The sequence below is a fragment of the Dioscorea cayenensis genome, chromosome 15, assembly GCF_009730915.1.
Source record: "Dioscorea cayenensis subsp. rotundata cultivar TDr96_F1 chromosome 15, TDr96_F1_v2_PseudoChromosome.rev07_lg8_w22 25.fasta, whole genome shotgun sequence".
NCBI classification, from domain to species: Eukaryota; Viridiplantae; Streptophyta; class Magnoliopsida; order Dioscoreales; family Dioscoreaceae; genus Dioscorea; species Dioscorea cayenensis.
The window spans coordinates 1,846,900-1,868,187 of record NC_052485.1 but is presented as its reverse complement, the minus strand read 5'-3'; the positions used below and the strand labels follow the sequence as shown (position 1 = coordinate 1,868,187).

Below are 21,288 nucleotides of genomic sequence, written 5' to 3'. Positions count from 1 at the left end.
ACTTGATATCTTCCCCATCATTTTCAAATGTAGATAATCATAAAACATTAGCGACTGACTAATACTGTATGTATATAATGGAAAAGAGAAGATTTCACAATGTTTGGAGGATGGAGATATTATATTGTAGATAAAACATTAGCAACTAGTACTGTATGTGTAACCAGGAGACTTGCAACTCTTTAACTGTTCTTAAATCCGAGTCCTTGGCTCTCACCACATGTCATTACTTTAATTAATAATATGCGAGAGTTGTATATATATGTGTATGTTTACCAAGAAGAATATCACAAATATTGGTGGAGTGGAGTCGAAGGTGATCAGACTTTAATAATAATAATAATAATAATATTCCATGATTGATATATATATATATGACAAATTAAGAACAAAGCGCACACACTGCATGGCCTTGCAGATGAGGCAAGAATAAAAGCATTTGCATATTTCATGCACCAAGGTCCAAGGCAAGTAAAGCACCGAATGTAATAAGACTTCAAATATTTAAACTTCATGAGTTCTGAGTTGCTGCCGCTGCTGCTGCTGCTGCTGCTATTGATCTAATTGTTCAGAGGACAACCATAAATAAATAAATAAATAAATCAATGAACCTCCTCCGTCTCACTACGCAACTGTGGAATTTATTTGACGCGTGGGAGATTCGATTCCTGGTTTTACTCAGCCTCTTCCTCCAGATCGTCCTCATCTTCTCCGCCGACCACCGCAAGCACAACGTCAATCGGCTACTCAATGTCGTGCTCTGGTTGGCCTACCTCCTCGCTGATTCGGTAGCCATCTTCGCCCTCGGTGTCCTCACCCACTCTCAAGATGATGAGTCCTCTCCCTCTCCCTCTCCCTCTCCCTCTGCCGCCGCTGCAAACAGCATTAATGAGTTTTCTCTCCAGGCATTCTGGTCTCCTTTCCTTCTTCTCCACCTTGGCGGGCCAGACACAATCACCGCTTTCTCCCTCGAAGACAATGAGCTTTGGCGTCGTCACCTGCTCAACCTTCTCTTCCAAGTCACCACTGCCTTCTACGTCTTCTACAAATCACTCTTTCTCAGCACAACATGGCTGTTACCAAGCCTCTTCATGTTCGCCACCGGCTTGCTCAAGTACGGTGAGCGAACTTGGTCTCTCTTCTCCGCCAGCATGGACCGTTTCCGCAGCTCCTTGCTCACTGCTCCTGACCCCGGCCCCAACTACGCCAAGTTCATGGAGGAGTATGCATCCAGCAAGAGTGCCGGCCTCCACGCCGAGATCACCGTCGAGCAAGAGCGCCACCCTAAGTCCGTCACTCCAGACGACACTCAGAAACATGATCCAAAGTCTCACGAAGAGATCGTGCAATGGGCCTACTGTTTATTTCTTACTTTCCGGCGTCTCATCGTCGATCTCATTCTCACCTTCGAGGACCGAATCAACAGTCAAGCCTTCTTCTTGATAGGCCTCTCCGCCATTGAAGCCTTCAAAGTGGTTGAAATCGAGCTGTCTTTCATCTACGACGTGCTTCATACTAAGTCCGCCGTGATCCATACCACCATCGGACGTCTCATCCGTCTCACCACCTTCATCTACACCATCATCGCCCTCTTGCTATTCTTCCTCATCGACAAGCGTAAATACGACCCAATGGATGTCAGAGTCACTTACACACTTGCCATTGGAGCTCTGGTGCTGGAGATTTACGCCATGTTTTACGCTATCGTATCTTTTTGGACATACAATTGGTTATATTTCAGCAAATATACTAGTCTGTCTTCATTTGTGTTCCGGCTTTCAAATTTTTTTTGTATGTATAGCAAACCAAGCTGGTCTGATTCCATGGCTGGCTACAACCTCCTCTCTTTCTGCTACAAAGACCAATTCTGGGTGAAAGTCGGCAAGATATTGTGCTTCATCGGTTTGAAAGACACATGTGACCAGTTCTGGTATACAAAACACAAACCAGTTCCTGAGAAACTCAAGAAGGTGATCTTCAGGGAGTTGAAGCTAAAGACCGGCAGCATCACTGACACAGCGAGTTACAAGCGATTCAATGCCTGCCGTGGCGAATGGGCACTCCGGCAGAAAGGCTACTACAAAGAGTTGGGTTGGAGTGTGGAAGTCGAGTTTGATGAGTGCGTCCTTCTTTGGCACATTGCCACTGATCTATGCTTCTTTGAAGAAGCTGAAGAGGAGAAAGACAATATCAGCCGAGTTGTGTCTGATTACTTATTATACCTTCTCCTTGAGCGACCATTCATGCTCACCGCCGGCATTGGGCAAATAAGGTACGGTGACACTTGTGCGGAAGTGAAGCACTTCTTCCAGAGATGGGGGAAGGAGAAGAGTATTGAAGGTGTTTGCAAGATGCTTCTTAAAGTTAACACAGAGTACCTGCCAATAGATGTGAAAGGAGATCGAAGCAAATCAGTGCTTTTCGATGCGTGCAGGCTAGCCAAAGATCTGATGAAGATCAAGGAAAAGAAGACGAGGTGGGAGGTGATCAGTCTGGTGTTGGTGGAGATGTTGTGCTTTGCTGCGACCAAGTGCAGAGGCAACTTCCATGCTAAACAGTTGAGTAATGGAGGTGAGTTGCTCACACATGTCTGGATTCTCATGGCGCACATGGGCATTGGCGAGCAATACCGGATTGAGGCTGGCCATGCAAGAGCCAAGTTATTTGTTGCTAAATGATTAGCGGTGTGTGTACCCTGTTGTTCCATGCTTTCCTTCAGCGCTTGACAGTTTTTATTTTTATTTGTTGGGTTTTTGTTCTATTCCGTCTCATGTCTACAGTGTCTAATCCTTGGGGATTTGTTTCATGTTAATGTAATTGGCAAATAATCTGATATAAATTTTAATATATATATATGGTTTATGAGAATTATATATATATTTGAAAATAATTGGATAAACCACGAATACCTTGTAAAACGGGAAATAAAATACAAAAGGACAAAGACAGACACAATAACAACGCAAAAGAGACTTGATTACCAGAGGTAAAACTTGGGACATGAACGAAACAGATAAAACGAATAAAATGAGAAGGATAAGGAAATCATCCAAGAGGTAGACGAAGCAAGTCGATGGAGGCGCCATCGATCAGGACACATCTGGCTCGCTTGCTGGAATAAGTAGTTCAGGAATCCTGGCTCCCGCAAATACAAGACTGCGCTTGATAGTGGGGAGAGAGTCCTCAAGGTGAGGTCTGGCCAAATCTGAGGCTGTATTGATCCAAGCAATGAGTAAATAGTCAATCTTACAGATAATGGCATGCACATCTACTACTACAAATATAAAGATGTGATTATTGCGCTCATCTCAAATGACCCAACAGATGGCCCTAATAAGTAGAAGTCCCAAAGGTTTAGAGTCAGGCGTCCCTTGCATTACCTAAGAGGTCCAAGCCTTAGATAGGGTGGTGGGAATCACTGCATGGAAAAGCGTAGTGAAGTGTGCCTAGATTGTAGCTGAGTACAAACAATTAATCAAGAGATGGTCTGCCTTTTCCTCCCCAACATTGCAGAGGGTGCTAGTGGAGATTCTATTGCAACCTCGTCGTGCTAAATTTTCCTGCATTAAGATTTTGTTGTTCAGGGCCAACCCAAAAAAAAAAAAAGTTCTAACTTTGAGTGAGCAGCGGACCTTTCAGAGGGTCTTATTGAAGGCACAACGAGTACTGCCATTGTTAAGGAAAGAGTAGAAAGATTTAACCGAGAAGCCCTTGTCACTCCATCTCCAAATTTTGAAGTCTCTTCCTTGGGATAAGCCATAAATCAAAGACAGTCTCAAAGGGAGGAGCTCTACCAAATTTGGATCCGGCTCTTAATGAATGAAGTTTGCTACTGAGCTGAGGGGATCCCTCCACGGTGTGAAACTTCAGGCCATCGGTTTTTTAGCTTGGATCCCTCAGACCAATAATCTATCCAAACAAGGAGTCTCTCCCGTCTTTGATTGAAACTTCAATGCTAGATATGAAGACATATTGCTCTACAATTAAGGAGGCCTTTTCAAAAGAAGGATCTAATCCTTGGAGTAGCATGAAAAAGAGAAATCAATCCTCCATTCGGCGCATAATTGAAGGTAATGATATTAGACTAGCAAGGACTATTATATGCGGAGAATTTCCACCACCATTTACCCAAGAGAGCTTAATTAAAATCAACTAGATCAAGAATGCCCCATCCACCTTGGTCTTTAGACTTGCAAACTTGAGTCCATGACACTAATCGGCATTTGGGTCTGGAGAAATCCCATCCACTCTAAAAGAAGTTGTGCCGGACCCTTTTGATATTCTGACGCGCCCATTTGGGTAGCTCAAATACTGATATCCAGTAAATGGGCAAAGCAGAAAGAACTGAGTTGATCAAAATGATATGTCCCCCGAGCAAGAGATAACTATTTTTCCAAGCCGCAAGTCGATTGCTAATAGAAAGAGTAAGCTTATGCGAATCATGCTTTTAGGGTCGTCTGCCTTAGAGTGAGACACCAAGATAGATAACCGGAAATTGGTTCATCGAGTAGTTCAACGTTAAGGCATCACTCTCTGTAGGGGGAATACCCCAGGGATGTTGAATATAAATAGCTTTTCTGAAAGTTGATCGCAATCCCCGCCAACCCTTCAAAGAAGAGCAGGATTAATTTGAGAATTTACACGATCATGAGTAGCAGAAGATCATAAACATACTAAAGGTGGCATATATTGCTATGAGCACCAAGCGAACCCCAGAAAGAACTCTATAAGAGAGAGCGTGAAAACACATCACACTGAGAATGTCTACTACTGGGACAAAAAGTAAGGGGGAGAGAGGGTCACCTTGACGGAGTCTTCACTGATAACGGACGTAGCCTGATGGTGAACAGTTGGTGAGAATATTAGCCTTGGAAGTTTATAGGATGGAACGTATCCATGAAATCCATTTTGTGCCAAATCCCGTAGTGGCAAGTATGTCAAAGAGAAACCACCAGTTTGACCACTATATCAAAGGTTTTAGAAAAGCCCACCTTAAAGATGTGGTCATTCAAGTTGTACTTTTGGGTGTTAAAGATCAATTCCCCTGCAACAACGATGTTATTAATGATGCTTCGACCTTTAATGAAGGCAGATTGAACATTGTCTACCAAGGAATTAATCACATGACTTAGCCGGGTAGCCAGAATCTTACAAATGATTTTCAGGGGGGGTGTTGATTAGGCTAATTGGGCAGACGTCCCCGATCTCGGCAACACTGATATTTTTGGGGATGAGGACGATATTAGCCCGATTGACGTGTTCCAAGTTTGCGTTGCCTTCAAAAAAATCGAGGCAAAGACGGATCAAATATGGTTGGATAGTGTCCCTATGTTTTTGAAAGAATGCCAGTGGAAAGCCATTAGGGCTCGGAGCTTTATATGCATCCAAATCGAATGTTGCTCTTTTAATTTCTTCCAAAGAAAATGTGGCTTCTAAATCAATAAGGTCGATTTGGGTATTATAATTGAAGTGGTGAGACCAATCAACTAAAAAGCGAAAGTCCCTTTTAGCTTCAAATTGCAGACGAAAGTGGTTCGTGAAAGCTGGACCAATATCCTTATCCTGCTCTATCCATTCATCCTTCAAGTGAATACAGGTAATGAGATTGTGGTTGTGGCATTGGCCACCGAATGAAAGAATTTAGTGTTGGCGTCCCCTTCTCTCAGCCAAATGAATCGAGATCTCTAGCGCCAAAAGATCTTTTCCTGCCTCAAAACCGTGTCGAGCTGGGACTGGGCCTCTGATGTCCTTGATAACTCTTCTGTAAGTATGCAAAATTATCCAGAAGTTTCCCTCCGATCGACCTCCAACAGGATGGGGAAATAGCTGATAATTTTGTTTCCTGAAGGCAACAAAATTCAAAGTGAGGTGATTCCTAAGTGTTTTTAGACATTAATCACTTTTCTGGCCTTCTCAAGCCTCAAACGTTTCAAGAGAGGACTTTCATGGAGAATTATATTGCCTTTGCATAAGAGTTAGTATTTTATTTTTTTTAAAATAAAAAAAAAATAAAAAAAATAAATTTTATCTTATATAATTGTTATTATTATTATTTTTACTAAAATGAATAAACACTGATGCATCAAAATAAAAATTTTCAAAAATACAATAAAAAGCGACAAACATAGAGTCTATTAACTATGGATAAGCAAAAATAAAATAAACAGAAAAATAACTACACTCAAATTAAGGTTTGGGAGGAATTTGTTGATTAGTTTACTTAATCAGTTCTCCCTGATTAAACAAGTAAAAAACAGTAAACACATGACGATCATCAATTCATAATAAAGGAGAGCATATGCATGACCCTTGCTGATGATAATGCCTTGCTACACTGCTTGCTGCTTTTGGCAATTTGAGATGGCATACGTATTCTTTTGCTTTTGATAAGATAATGACATAATACTATAATAGAACAAGCAAAGAATATACAATGCTTGAAATTTGTGAATGAGGATCCTTCTCAACAAGTCAAGTACAATTCTTGGGCATGTTCTCTAGCTTCCCCTTATTTAGACATTGTAGCCCCTTAAATCAGTCTTACCCAAAGGCTTATTCATCCATTCAATGATGACAAGATATTAAGAGAGGTCAGAGTTCCATCATTTCTTAACTTTATTATTTCATTCTCTGCTTTTTATTGCAAGTCTTGCTTGATATATCTGTATATGTTATAATCATGAGCGTCTACATTGGTTTCTTCTATTGTGCATATATATATATATATATATATATATATATATATATATATATATATATATATATATATTTCAAATAAAATTTGTTGATTTATTTCTATTTGTGATCTAAGAAAATTCTCATTTCCATGATTTATTTTTTATCCTTTTTTTCTATTGCATCTTACAAACTTTGCTTTAAAAAATCAAAATAAATAGTCTTGAAAATAATTTTTCGGGTAATGTTATATCATGAGTGAACTTCTTTGCAAATAGTTTTTTAGGCGGTGCCACCTTAGGAGAGGACTTTGTTACTTTCCTTTTGAGGATTATTGTAGTACTTTTTCAATTATATCTTTTTCCCATGATCATGGATTAGCTTGTTTGTGTTCGTCCATTGTTAATGGTTCTATTTTTACTCTTCCCCTCATCTTTTTAATTTTTCTTTTCAATTAATGAATATAATTTATCCATTCTTTCAATGAAAAAAAGATATAAAATTCGAAATTGGTTCCTTTACATTTTTTATTTTCAAAAGTCGATGGACTACATGGGAAGAGATTAAGGGTAAAGGTACTAATTTGGGCTATTTTCAAAAGTAGAGGGATTAGTGGGATACATTTCTGAGTAAAGGGATCAAAAGAAAAGAGAGAGAAAAGCAGAGGAACAATTTTTGTTTTACTTAATCTTTTGTGATTGTTTAGGCAGCAATGGCAGGGGAAGTAAGAGGAATCAAAGAATCCCTCTACCCAATAATAAGCCAACTATCAAACGCCCGAAGACAAAGTGAGGCTTTAAGTTGCAGTAATGCCCAAAGACAAAGTGAGGAGGCTTTAAGTTGCAGTAATGCCCAAAGACAAAGTGAGGCTTTAAGTGACAGTAACGCCCAGAGACAAAGTGACAGTAATGACCAGAGACAAAGTGAGGCTTTAAGTGACAGTAAGGTGAAGAAGTTGTTCGAGCATATAGAACAGAGTCTCAAAAGTTTGGTGGATGTCTTAGATCCAACAAAGAAATTGGAAAAAGATGTAGAAGAATTCTTGCAGAATATTGCCAGGCAAATTGACACCATGCTGCAAAACATTAGCGTAACTATAGAAACAAACCTTGAAAAACAATTAAAGGAAATTGCAGATCAAGCAGATAGCAATCTTGACAACATGAAGAAGAAAATGAAAGTAGCCTTTGAATCTGAGCAAGAGCCAATAAAAGCCACAGAGAGTGCACCACCAACTGGAAGCAGCATTAATAATGAAAAGCCATCATCCTCAAATGCTAAGTTGGGTAATGAAGAACAAAGGGGAGAATCTAGCAAGTATTATGAGAAGAAGGAAGTATTGGCAAGGCTGAGAATGACCATTGATGAACTTGATCTCCAAATCCAGCATTGCTTCTTCTGTTTGGGTGTGTTTCCAGAGAACTCTGTTATCAAGAAAAGGCTCTTGATATACTTGTGGATAGGTTGGGGGATAGTAGCTCCTGTTAAGAGTATCACAGCTGAGGAGGTTTCAGAAAGATGTTTCAATGAGCTTGTGATCAAAGATTTAGTCCAACCAATCTATAAGAAACACAGACAGGTTGTGGACAGCTGCAGAATAAACTCAAATATAAGACAAGTGATGATTTCTGAAGCTGAGAAACGTCGCTTCTTTTTATCAGAAAGTGTAACAGATAAAATCTTAAAAGATATCATCTCTGAACCTACGCTGTTGACACAAGGATCATTGAGAGTGGTGAGATACAGCAAGAAAGATTCACTAGCACTAGTGAACATCAATGAGCAATACCTGCAATTCAAAATTAATGTAGAAGATCAAACCAACAGCGAGGATGAAGCTACAAAGATGGACAACTTTGCCGTGCTGCAACTGGGGAGGTGGGAGAGTGAGGGGGAGAAGCCACCACATACTGAAATGGAGAGCATTGAGTTCTTGAGGAACTTGGGGGATGAGAACAAGTCAGGGTATATAAGTTCAGTGAGTTCACATTTCTTAAAGAAACAGAACATGCTGGGGTATCTAAGCTTGCATGGTATTTCTAGGATAACAGAGCTTCCTGATACTATAGGCAAGTTGGGTAGTTTGATTATATTAGATCTCAGGGCGTGTCATAACTTGGAGAGGTTGCCTAAAGATATGGCTTCTTTGAAGAAGCTGACACACTTGGACGTATCCAACTGCTACTTGTTGGATCAGCTACCGAAATCTATTGCCTCACTTCCCAGTCTGCAGGTTGTTAAGCTTTTGATATATATATATATATATATATATATATATATAGTGACTTCTAAGTCTTTTATTAATTTTATTGAAATTGTGGCAGGTGCTTAAGGGGTTCGTGATGGGTAACTCAAGAAGTAAAGATCCATGCAAGCTCAGGGATCTGCCAGCGAAGCTGACGAAGATGAGGAAGCTGAGCTTTACTGTGTCTGCAGGGCAAGAGCATATGAAGTCGGAGTTTGAAAAATTAAAAGAGTTCACAGCACTGAGATCACTAACCATAACATGGGCAGTGGAGGATGATCAGTCCAAAGATGATGGTTCTGATAATCAGAAAAAAGAGTCAAGTCCAGCTGATAAAGAACAAGGTTTTGCTGACATGACTATTCCTGTCCAACTTGAGAAGCTTGATATCAGAGCCTTCCCAAAAAAAGAGACTCCTCAATGGCTGTTGAGCCCAGACTTGAAGAAGTTGGAGAGATTGTACATCAGGGGAGGGAAGCTAGTGAGTTTTGGTGAACATATGAGCAGTCAGACTGTTCAGGTCTTGAGGCTTAGATTTTTAAAGGATCTTTCAGTTGAATGGAAGACATTACATGAGAAATTTCCAAGTCTTAAATATCTGGAAGTCTACGAATGTTCCAAGCTTGAAGAAAATTTCAAAGAGTTCTTGGATGTTGATGGCTTGTGGAAGAAAAAGTGAAATGTGTGTTTAATTTAATATATTTGTATGTATTTGTGTGCATCTCCCAAATGAATAATGATGTAAAACTTTTAAATATGGAAATACTAAACTGATTCAATGTTTTATGAACCAATGAGTACTCATAACATGCATATTTATTATTATTATTGATAAGGTTATAAAGAAAGAAACAACATTCAGAGAGGTCTGGAATCAAGAACAAATTGTAATAACTGAGAGGAAGTCAATGCCCGAACCAACACTCTTCCAATATTTTGGTGAGGAGAATTCAAGGTGCGCTCTTGACTTCCGACTTAAATTATATATGTGTTTCAATCCAAAGTCCTCCCTATATATCCTGTATAGCAAACAAAATACATTAGTAACATGTCAGGCAGAAAACTTAATAATTTGTTGATCATATATATCAAAGGACTTACTGATCAACAGGATTAAGTATCATCACAAGAAACAGCAGACTTAATCCTTTCAATGGTGAAAGCAATCAAGCTGTTGATTGTGGATATGGATGCCAAAGAGATTCTCTCGGCCGGGGCAGCATTCAGTAATATTTGGAATGATACTGTCAGGAGAGAGCCGGCCGCATTCCCTCCATTCAGCAGTCCGGCAGGTCCGTCAGGGGAAACAGCAAAGCCAGAAGGCAAGAGCGCAACAAAGTCCGGCTCATCGTTTTTCAAAACCAAACCCATTGCAGTTTCATCCAATGGAGCATAAATCACATATGCTCCTGATGCATCATAGCTGCTTTCTTGCAGTATCATCATACTGCTTGGCAGTGATTCGTTCTAATGATCAAACACATTCACTTTGTTAATTAGAAATCAAGTGAATATCTAGATAGATGATAATTGGGATCGGAGCTCACCTTCACCCTCAATAGAGAGATACAATTTCCATGACTTCCACCATTGGCAATCTGACACACTTGCTCAATCACTCCATTATTTGTAAGAATGTCCCACTGTGTGAATTCAAGAACCAGTCAGTGAACATAACAAAGCAAGAAGAAATTTACTTGTTTTATAATAATATAGAGTTTGAGTTCACCTGACGACGTGAGTTCTCACTATGCAGGAAATTGAAAACACTTCTTGCAGGTGCTTGAAGCCACACCGAAGTAGTTGCATTCAGAATGATGCCCGGAGGACTACCCGGCTCGTTCATGCTCTTCCGAGTCGTGGCCTTGACATCATAATTTGCTCCAGTCCCTGCCACAAGTGACCACTGGTCGGAGGCTGCTGAAGACACTCCGTTTGTAAAGATTCTGACCATCCTTTCACTTAGCTTCATCCAGTTCTTTCTCATCAGCATCGATGTCAATGCTGAAAATTATAATTCATATTAAAACTTTTGACTGATTGTCAAACTTTAGAAACTAAGATTCAAATAATATTATTACCGCCAATTTGATCCACAACTTCATCATTGTGCACACTTGCAAGACAGTGGCACTGGCGTTTCAGAGCCAAAACCCATCTCTGTGCGCCAAAGGCAAGACCAGAGTTAACCAGCGGTTTGTATATCTCTGCAACGTTACCATCATCAACCTCCATGTGTTCAACCCAAGTTACCTGTGATCAGATTAAAATTTTAATGAATTACATATATACATGATCAAGCTAGTTTGGAACTCTTAGATTATTACTCTACTACTTCACCTTTGAGAAACCTTCAGCCATCTCCTCAATCAAACAACCAGATGGCCTTCTCCTCCAAGTCATGGAAGAGTTTGGTCTCAAACAATCAATTGAAACATCAACAACTGCCCATGTTTTCTCTGCATGCTGCTTGCAGTATCTGATAAACAACCCCTCTCTGCTTGGAACTAATTGAGTTGCCATTTGAAACATTGCAGACATCTACCACAAGACATTATCATCTTAACTATATATATTATGACAATTCATATCAACATATATATATATATATATATGTATATGTATATGTATATGTATACGTAAATGTATATACCACTTGTAGAGCACCGTTGAAGGTTTCAGCAGCTCCATTGGAGAGCACATCCAAGGTGGCAGCTCTAGAGACAATGCTAGGAAAGAAAGCCATCCATTGATTCTGAAATTAAAACAAACAAACTAATTAGCAAACCTTTAGCTACTATCACAAGATTAGTTATCACAACTTATAGCTTATACACATTTACCGCATCCATTAGCATCTCAATTATGTTCACAGCATTCAGAGGAACAACAGCAGTTTCCCTAGTAGCCTCAGTTTTGAAACCAGTGAGCTTCTCTCCAAGTCCTTTAGAAAAATTCTGGATATAGATTCCTTCATTTAGAATCTCCAATGGCTGATCAAACCGAGACATCCATAGAGGCTCACAGAGCTGTGCCATGCCAACAATTTCCTCCATTGCAGCCACTGCAAGCTCAATAATAACTGGTTTTTCTATACCAACTCCTCCATCTATAGCCAGAGATGAATGTTGATGAGAAATCATCGGTTGCTTCTCCGCATACTTGGTGGCAATCGAAGATATCCTCTCAATCTATGCATTGAAAAAACATCAATGAAGTTAGTTTATTTGCATGATAACAAAGTCAATCCATTGAATGATCACCTCATCTCTTAGCTTGGCATTCTCAACACGAAGGTCATTCCCTTCAAAAGCTAACTGTCCAAGCTCCATTGAGTTACCACAGTTGGTGCACAGTCCATGGCTAAGGACTTCTTTCATTATTGTATTCTCAGTAGAAAGCCTCATATTCTCTGCTCTCAAGTGTGAGTTCTCATTACGTTCATTCTGAGTCTGTAAAGAATGAGAGCATTAAACGTGGTCAGCGCTGACCGGAATGGATAGTAAATGGCTTTGACTTTTAATGACTAATTATTATTATTATTATTATCATTATTACCTTTACTTGTGTTCTTTTGTTCTGAAACCAGAACTTGATTTGGAGTGGGTCTAAACCTATTGCCCTGCTTAACTCTTTCCTCTGCTTGTCATCAGGATGAGGACACTCTCTGAAGAACCTGAAAATAAAAAATAAATATAGAACACACAGTCACACACACACACACTCAATTATTAAACAAACAAGTTCTTTAAAGAAAAAAAGAATAAAATAAAATGAAGACTCACGCTTCCATCTCTTGGATTTGGCTTTGAGTGTGGCGATGGTACTTCCTCTTCTTGATAAGCCTCCTGGTGTTTTGTTCATCATCAGGCACAAACTCACCATTGTCACTGCCAGTCCTGTCTTCAAACTCAACTTCTAAAAGTCTCTGGAGTTCATCCTCATCAGTGTCCATGATATCAATATCTTCCATTTCTGGGTAAAAGTTTGATCCAACGTCCTGCAAGAAAAAAAAAACACAGAGTTTAACTTTTTTGAGATTAAAAGTAAAACAGAAAAACAGATCTACGTAAATTAAAGAAGAAAACAAAGGTAACCTTCTTCCTCCTACTCTTCATTCCAAAGACACAACAAAACACTCAAAAAGAAGTGAAAAGAAAAACAGCAAGAAGACAAACACAAAAAAAAGGCACAGTTCCCAAAGTCTATGACTTTCTTGTGCTTTATATATAAGTCCAAGTGGCTTCCCAAAATAGAGAACAAATGACAAGGGTGGTTTACTTTGAAGATATATTGATCTAGATATCATCCTCAGGGTCAAGGTCAGACCAACATGGCATCAAACACATATTATCATCAAATGAAAAGTCAACCAATAGGAATGATTTCCAAAAGTCTCTGACTCACTGACCTGGCCGGGGTTCAACTCCGGCTGCATCTCATACTCTCCACCGGCCACCTCTGCCACGTGGCTTTCAGGCATCATCATCCCTGCATGCTTTTCTCATCAAACATAAATACAAAAAACAAACTCATACGTAAACAATGATGAAAAGAAGAAGAAGAAGAAGAAGAAGAAGAAGAAGAAGAAGAAAAAGAAGAAGAAGAAATCTCACAATATCTTTGTCTAACTTGATCAAAGAAATAGGGAAAAAAAAAAAACAACTATGAGAATATGGAGATGGACAAAGCCTCTAATATATAGAGACCATGAGAAGGCTTGAAAAAAAAAATGGGGGGAAGAATGAGGGTAAAAGGAAGGTAAAAAGAAAGAATATATGGGAAGGAGTAATTGCAAATAGTCACTGGATGGTGAAATTGCATTTATGGGTGGAGGGTGGGAGTCATTGCATATATATTTTTTATTTTTATTTCATTTATTTATTTATCTATCTGAAAGAGTCATTGCTTTTGGTCATTGTAAGTCTGCACTGTTTCTTTCTTTCTGTCACTATTTACCTTATTCCATGAATTTAATATGGCCACCAACTCCATGCCATTCATCCATTTATTTATTTATTTTAATTTTTTTTGGATGAATAAACCGCTTATTTATTTAAAAGTCAAAATAAATACAAACATAAATAAAAGCAAATAAAAGGGAAGCAATTATCAAACAGAAAAGAAGCAATAGGTAGGAATTATCAAACAAATGACTGAGAAGGCGAAGTCCATCTTCTGATATCCGAGACCTCCTCAAGCTGGTGGAGGGAGTTGATCACTCTTGAGCAGCAGGTAGGGTCAAAGCACCGGTCTGGTCGTTTGATCTAGCGTTCAAGAAATTAAGGGAGCAGTTAAGGTTTCGAATGGAATACGTGAATAGCACTGACTCGGGTTTTTAATTGTAGAAATCCAAGCAATTGTATATGAATAATTTTGGAAATAACTAAGTGAGAGGTAAGAGCATGCGAATTAAAGATACGATTGTTTCTTTTAAGTCATAAATTCCAAAAGATGACTCGAGAAAGGAGATCCCAGAAAAATCGATGTTGTTCATGTAAGGATGGGATTCATGAAGTATAGACGGCTAGACCTCAGAAATGGTCCATGAGTGGGAATAAAGTCCTAAATTTTGTTTGAAGTAATGCCAAATGTAGTAAAAAAAAATTGCACTTAATTAGCAAGAGTTGATCCATTGATTTTGAGTTTCTGTGACACTGTACACAAGTATCCATTGCGCAACGAATATTACATCCTTTAATTTTTTAGCTTGGTTGTTGAGAGTTATAATCTTATTATCACAAGTGAGCCAACAAAAGAGAGTTATTTTGCTAGGCAACCATTTAAATTTAATTAACCCAAATAAATTTTTTTTTATATATACCATAAGTCTCATATACATATATATGATTTTCTTCACATTTTTGTTTTAAACAAATTGCATTGGACTTGAGCATGATTTTGAATAATATACTGCTTCATCTTTTTTCCCCCTTCCCAGTAAATTTTGAGAAATCACCATGAAGTGTTTATTATTTGAATAATCATTAGATTAAATAAACTTTTTTTTCATTTAACTTTTGCAATGTTATGCATAACAGAGCTGCTGATTTTCTGAAAAATAAAATACATTTGCATGCATGACCGGAAATGGAAATACGTAAATAACGTTTGCACGGAGCATGATAGACGTAATAAGGATCAAATAGAAATTGGATGATTAAAATCATTCATTAAACAAATAAAACTGAAAGTATGGTCCACAAAAAAAAAAAAAATAATTAGATTGCAAGTAAACAAATTAACACAGGGTTTGAGTATTATTGCAACAAACCTAAAAAAATAATTAAAAAAAAATGGCCCTCGTACAAAAGACACCCAAACATGAGGGTGATTAAATAAAATAAAAAATACCCAATAAGCCTTTTGTGCCTTGTACTTGATTTTTTTGTTTAATGCATTTATGATTTATCCACTTTATTAAAAAAAAAAATCTTCAATAAAGTAAAAACAGGTTCCTAAACTTGCACTGTTTGACAGCTACCCTCATACATACAAGGCTTATTTAAGGGTTGCTGTGCTTCATGTGCTTCTGATCTTCCGCTGACGGCGGTTAAAGTTCATAGCTCAAGTTTGCTCTGAACCCATATGACACAAACACAACATAATTAATTAAGTAGTTAGAAATATAAATACAAATACAGTTAAACAGGAGTACCACGACACAAACACTCTTATAATTTTTTAAAAAATATTTAAAAATTATAAAAGATATAATTTCTTGATTTTTATTTTTCTATTTTGGAAAAAAAATAAACCATTTAGATTAAAAATAAAAAAAAAGAGGCTACAAGGACAGATTACAAAATTAGAGACTTATGCTTAACATAAAGCACTTAGACAATTGAAAAACATGGCACCCCTTAAAAAAACAACCCACGAAGCTCCCGCAGTGTCAGGGTGCTTTTTGATAAAGTGGATAAACCACATGCATTAAAAAAACATCAAAAGATACAACAACATTTCCACTAGCTGTGGAAACAAAATACAAACTAAAAGAGGAACAAAGGGTCTTCTCCTGACCCAAGCCAACAACAACTACTCCCGACTAAAACCCTGAGCCACCTCAATCGCGGACTCCTCCTCCACCCCACCAGGACGAGGTCTAGAGAACTATAAGCTGCGCCTGATCGAGGAAATAGAATCGTCCAACTTCGCTCTCAAGCCCTCAGGAGCTGCAGAGAACCAAGATAAAATCATAAAATCAGTCTTCACCATAACACAGTGAGGATGCGCACATATATCAGAGAAAATGTAATCATTTCTTGTCAATCAAATAGACATATCTTACTTATTTATTGAGAAAGTTTCAGGTGCTTTGATCTTTTTAATTAAAAATTAAAAATACATATCTTACTTATTTATTATTAAATAATTAATATTAAATATAGTATATTGAGAAAGTTTCAAATAGTTTTTTTTTTTATTATTTTTACAAATGTAACAACCACTGTAAAAATATGCAAACGATTCGAGAATTGAGCATCTAATCTGTGTCTCTTCACCTGTTAACACGAGATTCGGGTTGCAAGTCCAAACCCACAATCAAAAATTCTTTATCATCGCTTCATCTAATGGGATTTAAACTCGAGACCTTTTAAATGTCCCCACACTAACACTTTTCACAAATGACCAATACCGTTGTGCTATCAATCCTTTTAACTCCTGAGCCTTAAATGGCTAATAAACCGATTATACATATAGGTTGACACAATTACAATATAAGTATTAAATAGGTTAAGCAAGCCATAAATAGATTGAGTGGGTTGACACAATCACGGCATGAATATTATTGTGATTACAACATAAAACATAATTACCTCAAACACAACCACTTAACTCCGCCTAATGCCAGTGTCACGTAACAGGTTGCCAAGCATAACCAAACATCAATCCATGAATTAATCAATTAATGCATGTGGATAGGCTGGAAGACCAGTGAAGTTTAATGGAGAATCTAAGTCATGAATGGAAGCCTGTAGTGTCAAACTGTTCATTCATGACAAACATACACAAGATTGTATGCAATGACAATCAACTGAGAGAGCTTCTTCAAGTCCTCTTTATAAACTGAATGAATGGTTTGAATTGAATCAGATGGAGTTGGTTAAGCCAATCATGAGTGATGATCCTTGTGTCATAAATTTGAAGGCAGTCCTAAAGAAGCTAGTGAAGTGGAATCTAATTTGCATTTTGGTATCACAAAGATTGGAACAATCAATGCTTTTTCAAAGAGATGGTTAACTGGGACAGAGATCAGGGTCCTGTCTCACAAGACAATGTGCATTGAAGTCATACTAATGAGTGTGTCCTAAGAAGTTGAAAATGCATTTATGATTCATACCAGTTCTTCACGAGAAGGAACATCTGGTTGAGGTCCTTTGAAAAAGAGAGGGCGGGAAACTTGAAGTTGTGGATATGAGCCACTAGCAGTCCCAATTAAATTCTAGACAAAGAGTTCTGACAGAAGATAACATTCAGACTCCAATTCACAGGTAAGATTGTGCTCTGTGCTACATGACTTTTAATACACTTTTGAATGTTATGCATTACTAGTTCAACAAACCTGCAAGTCATACAGTTCCATTAATACACAAAAAACTACACAATTGAAGGATATGAACATATGTGTTCATCCTCATCTGAATTGATTGTCAAAGGCAGCAGCTACAAACAAAGACAAGCAAGAAACTCTTGCATAAAAAATCTGGAATTTACAGTAAATACATGTCATGATCATGATAGCATTATGGAATTCACCACATTGTTATTCAATACATGTAAAAAGTTTGCTACTCTCTAGCAAGCGCTATTACGATGATAAACTAGCATTAATGCTCATCGTTGTCTAAATTAATTGAAAAGGAAATGACCACTAAACAAAGCAAACAAGAAAGACTTACCAAGAACAATTAGGATTCAAAGTGAGCAGGATCCAAGGATGTCTATATGATCAGTCGAGCAGATCAACCATGGTCTTCCTTCTTGGAAACCTCTGCGGGAGCCGAAGTGACATTGCATCTTCAATATGAATGGGCAAATGCGTGGCCACGAACACAATCCCTCCTTGTTTCCTATGTTCTGCAATTATATACTCTAACAACTGAACCCCCTCATCATCCAGAGCAACAGAAGGCTCATCAAGCAACCATATTGGCCTGTCAATAGCCAGCAATCTAGCCAACTGAAGCCTTTTCCTTTGACCCATAGAAAGCATTCTAGCTTTCTCATTCACAAGCCTACCAAGTCCCATGAGTTCAAGAGCTCCCTTGGCTTTCCCGCTTTTCCCTTCAAGAACTTCAAAAAACTGGACATTGTCCAAGACTGTAAGCTTATCTTTTATAGCATCTTTCAATGAAAGCCAATTCAGTTGAAGCCTGTACTGCTGGAAAACTCCAGCAGAAGTGATGTCATGGCCATTCCAGAGTATTTCACCGGCCGAAGGCCGGGAGAAGCCTGCAAGCATACGCAGGAATGTGGTCTTTCCAGAGCCATTGGCGCCAGTCAAAACAAGAGCAGAGCCATCATGCACTGAGACATTGATGTTGCGAAGCACTGCCTGGGCATTTCGCATGCAGGACACGTTGTTCAACAGTATGCGAGGATGAGGAGGTTTAATCGGCATCTATACAATGCAACCAAACTCAAAAACGAAATTGGTTTTCTCCACAAGAATCACAGCTAGCAAATTGCTAACTTTTCTTCTCAGAGACAATTAATCGAACACCTTCCCTGCAATCAAACATAATCAAAGATAAGATGAAAACTCATATGAAAAATAGCACTTGTAGTAATACAATCAAAAACTAAAAGCAATCGGTTAATTTTCTTCGAAAGAATTGTAGCGAAAAACCAAGTTTGCTTCTCTGAAACATTTAATCAAACACCTTGCGAGCAATCAAAACAGAAGACCAGAAGAAATGAACTCAAAAACAAAGTTTAGTACTCACAGTAGAATCAAATAAGAGGAACGGATCGGACTCGGATCAACTAGAAAACAGGCTCGAGTAGCCCGAGCCGGAGTTAGTCAGGCTGGGTTTAGTCAACCAGTCTTTATGGTAAACCCATCCAAACCCGAAAATCAGCCCGAAAGTTGAGAGGACTTAGACAAATATATAAACACCCGATGATATTACAGGTTTAGTTCTATTGTTTAAAGCCCAGGTCCGGGTCCGGCCCGAGTTATTAAATATATTTATTAATTAGTTTTGTGTATACTTATATATAATTGTTTAAATTTTCATTTATTATTTATTAATTAGTTTCCGTATGGAGTAATTATATATATATATATATATTTTTTTGAAAAGGTGGATAAACCACTAAAATTAAAAAGAAGATAAAGAGTACAAAATATCCACTAGATGTGGAAAACACAAACACGGTAACAACGAGGTAGAGGAAAAGATAAGATAAGAAAAGATAAGATGACGACGAAAATCACTCCCGCAGAAGTGGATGAGCATCAGCCTATTCCCCCAAAAGCTCGGGACCTCTCACACTGAATTGTCGACCACCGGGGATGTCGACATGAGGCTCTATCATCTCCAGAGAGCAACAAACGCTAGTGTCAAAGATTTCCAAATACACAATCTTGTTTTTGGACCTACCAAAAGATGAAAATAAGGCCCCAACCAGTGCAAACACCAACGTAGGGCCCATTCGGCCCAAATCCAATATGAATTCCCTCCAACTAGTCGATCGGATTACCGCCCACCCACATAGCATTAATAACATGGTCCATATTGAAAACAGTTTAAACCCGAAAGGATCCCCAACCAATGAGAGCCCAATAGCCAAGTATTTAGACCAATGAGATGGTGACACCGAAGAGGGATTGCTCGCCACTCCCGAGGGGAAAATACCTACGTCCACACATCCTGAAACCTCGGCCATCACAGCCCGAATTCCCTCTCCAAACGCGCCAGCAGATCTGCAACATGCCTCGGCCAACGCACGAACCATCCCATGCTCGACACGTCGTCTACTCGAGCCTCCCGTCCATATCCGCAGAAGTTCAACGGTCCGAGAAGCCTCCCGCCCGACGGTTCTTCCCCTCAAGACCATCCGGCCACCGGAAACCTGTGATGACCTCGATGACTGGAGCACCGTCATTGTCCCGGCGGTAGTGGAGAACTTCCCGGCAGTAGTGGAGCCACGCTCAGCCGCACCCTGTTTTCCAACAATGGGAGAGCCAAGCTCTACCCCAGTCTTCCTCATGGCTGCGTGGGAATGCAATTCAACCAACGCCACCTGAGCCAACGCCACGCTGTCCATCCGGCTAATCTCCACCCCTGTCTTCTTCTTGCCGGTGAGGGAGCGCAACTCCACCATCGCTACCGAATTCTCAACCTCCTTCTGTCGATTTAGCCTGTAACCACCGGCGGGGGAGCTAAGCTCCACCCCTGCCATCCTCACATCGGTGTGGAAGCACATCTCAACCTTCACCGCACGAGTCGCATTCTCCTCTTGCCCCATCACCGGTGAACCACTATTATGATAGCCAAGCTCCATCATCCCAAGTTCACTCAAACCACCAGGGCAGACGCCAAGCTCAACCGTGGCCAGTATCTCCACTGTGTCTCCGAGCCTCAGGTCCAAGATGTGGGAGCCCCACTCCACCACCGCCTTTAAAAAGTCCCGTACTCGGTCCCGCCATCTCGGAGCCCAAGCTCCACCACATCCACCACTAGACCCACTTCCAAACCCACCTCGTGGGAGCCAAGCTCCACCGCCCGCACGCTTCCCATGAGAGAAAGCTAAACCATCTACAACCACGACCCGACTCCAAGATGTCCTTCCCTCCGCCATCTTCAACCTTATGAAGAGCATCCAAGCCCGAGCACCGATGAAGCCTCGCTCTTCCCCAAAGCAGTAGCGTCCAACGATGAAGCGAGCTCATCCTCTTCATCCTCCACGCCATCCTCCACAAAATGGGCCGGGGAGAGACACAAAGACACGAAAACCGGCCGGCCATCTGGGTCGAAAGTGAGACGCACGTCTCCGCCCATCTTCAATTATATATTCTCTCCGTTCCTTTTTATCTGTCGTGAATAACCGAATCTCACGTATTAAGAAAGTTGGTTATTTCACATAATTTAATAAAAAATTAGTTATCTTTCCAAAATTACCTTTAATTTATATGTTCACATATCTCTCTCATATTAAATTTCAAGAAGAGAATTGAATAGAGTGTTATGGTAACTTTGAAAAAAATAATAATAAATGCTTCTTGATGTTCAAAAATGACAGATAAAAAGAAACATGAGTTTATGACAGATAAAAAGGAAGGGAGAGTAATATATATATATTTATTGTTGATTGTCTTTGATTATAATAATTTGATTTTTAGTTTTTCTGAATAGATA

At 39.2% G+C, this 21,288-nt stretch overlaps 4 protein-coding genes across 7 annotated transcripts; 2 read left to right on the top strand and 2 right to left on the bottom strand.

The window, feature by feature from the left end:
• Positions 1 to 9: 9 nt before the first annotated feature.
• LOC120276987 lies at positions 10 to 2,776 on the top strand. Its single transcript, XM_039283726.1, has one exon. It carries the CDS (start codon positions 606 to 608, stop codon positions 2,676 to 2,678), a length of 2,073 nt encoding a protein of 690 aa, XP_039139660.1. The 5' UTR covers positions 10 to 605; the 3' UTR covers positions 2,679 to 2,776.
• A 3,758-nt stretch (positions 2,777 to 6,534) lies between these two features.
• LOC120277006 (disease resistance RPP13-like protein 4) lies at positions 6,535 to 9,675 on the top strand. The gene is made up of 3 exons (XM_039283745.1): positions 6,535 to 6,590; positions 7,382 to 8,908; positions 9,000 to 9,675. Exons 2-3 carry the CDS (start codon positions 7,388 to 7,390, stop codon positions 9,597 to 9,599), a joined length of 2,121 nt encoding a protein of 706 aa, XP_039139679.1. The 5' UTR covers positions 6,535 to 6,590; positions 7,382 to 7,387; the 3' UTR covers positions 9,600 to 9,675.
• Positions 9,676 to 9,727: 52 nt separating this feature from the next.
• LOC120278167 (homeobox-leucine zipper protein ROC2-like) lies at positions 9,728 to 13,620 on the bottom strand. 2 transcript variants are annotated; one of them, XM_039285090.1, is made up of 13 exons: positions 13,537 to 13,620; positions 13,332 to 13,411; positions 12,706 to 12,920; positions 12,479 to 12,596; positions 12,184 to 12,372; positions 11,764 to 12,111; positions 11,574 to 11,675; positions 11,261 to 11,461; positions 11,002 to 11,173; positions 10,650 to 10,924; positions 10,468 to 10,563; positions 10,022 to 10,387; positions 9,728 to 9,939 (listed from the first exon to the last, which is right to left on the bottom strand). In XM_039285090.1, the coding sequence occupies exons 2-12, from the start codon at positions 13,407 to 13,409 to the stop codon at positions 10,034 to 10,036; spliced, it is 2,148 nt and encodes a 715-aa protein (XP_039141024.1). In that variant the 5' UTR covers positions 13,410 to 13,411; positions 13,537 to 13,620; the 3' UTR covers positions 9,728 to 9,939; positions 10,022 to 10,033. The 2 variants fall into 2 exon arrangements, with proteins under 2 accessions (XP_039141024.1, XP_039141025.1); XM_039285091.1 differs by having other exon boundaries at positions 13,332 to 13,418; positions 13,537 to 13,553.
• Positions 13,621 to 15,824: 2,204 nt separating this feature from the next.
• Positions 15,825 to 19,041, bottom strand: LOC120278168 (ABC transporter I family member 1). 3 transcript variants are annotated; one of them, XM_039285094.1, is made up of 4 exons: positions 18,871 to 19,041; positions 17,824 to 18,652; positions 17,265 to 17,486; positions 15,825 to 16,095 (listed from the first exon to the last, which is right to left on the bottom strand). In XM_039285094.1, exon 2 carries the CDS (start codon positions 18,543 to 18,545, stop codon positions 17,874 to 17,876), a length of 672 nt encoding a protein of 223 aa, XP_039141028.1. In that variant the 5' UTR covers positions 18,546 to 18,652; positions 18,871 to 19,041; the 3' UTR covers positions 15,825 to 16,095; positions 17,265 to 17,486; positions 17,824 to 17,873. The 3 variants fall into 3 exon arrangements, with proteins under 3 accessions (XP_039141028.1, XP_039141026.1, XP_039141027.1); XM_039285092.1 differs by lacking the exon at positions 17,265 to 17,486; XM_039285093.1 differs by lacking the exons at positions 17,265 to 17,486; positions 18,871 to 19,041 and adding an exon at positions 18,808 to 18,830.
• Between the last annotated feature and the right edge of the window lie 2,247 nt (positions 19,042 to 21,288).

What these genes read in the sequence shown, in the direction of transcription:
- LOC120276987 (XM_039283726.1), top strand. Translation starts at nt 606, where the DNA reads ATGAACCTCCTCCGTCTCACTACGCAACTGTGGAATTTATTTGACGCG.
- LOC120277006 (XM_039283745.1), top strand. Translation starts at nt 7,388, where the DNA reads ATGGCAGGGGAAGTAAGAGGAATCAAAGAATCCCTCTACCCAATAATA. An exon ending in CCTCACTTCCCAGTCTGCAG is followed by an intron (nt 8,909 to 8,999) that starts GTTGTTAAGCTT and finishes AAATTGTGGCAG; the next exon opens with GTGCTTAAGGGGTTCGTGAT.
- LOC120278167 (XM_039285090.1), bottom strand. Translation starts at nt 13,409, where the DNA reads ATGATGATGCCTGAAAGCCACGTGGCAGAGGTGGCCGGTGGAGAGTAT. An exon ending in CGGAGTTGAACCCCGGCCAG is followed by an intron (nt 12,921 to 13,331) that starts GTCAGTGAGTCA and finishes TTTTTCTTGCAG; the next exon opens with GACGTTGGATCAAACTTTTA. An exon ending in TTGAGATGCTAATGGATGCG is followed by an intron (nt 11,676 to 11,763) that starts GTAAATGTGTAT and finishes TTTTAATTTCAG; the next exon opens with AATCAATGGATGGCTTTCTT.
- LOC120278168 (XM_039285094.1), bottom strand. Translation starts at nt 18,545, where the DNA reads ATGCCGATTAAACCTCCTCATCCTCGCATACTGTTGAACAACGTGTCC.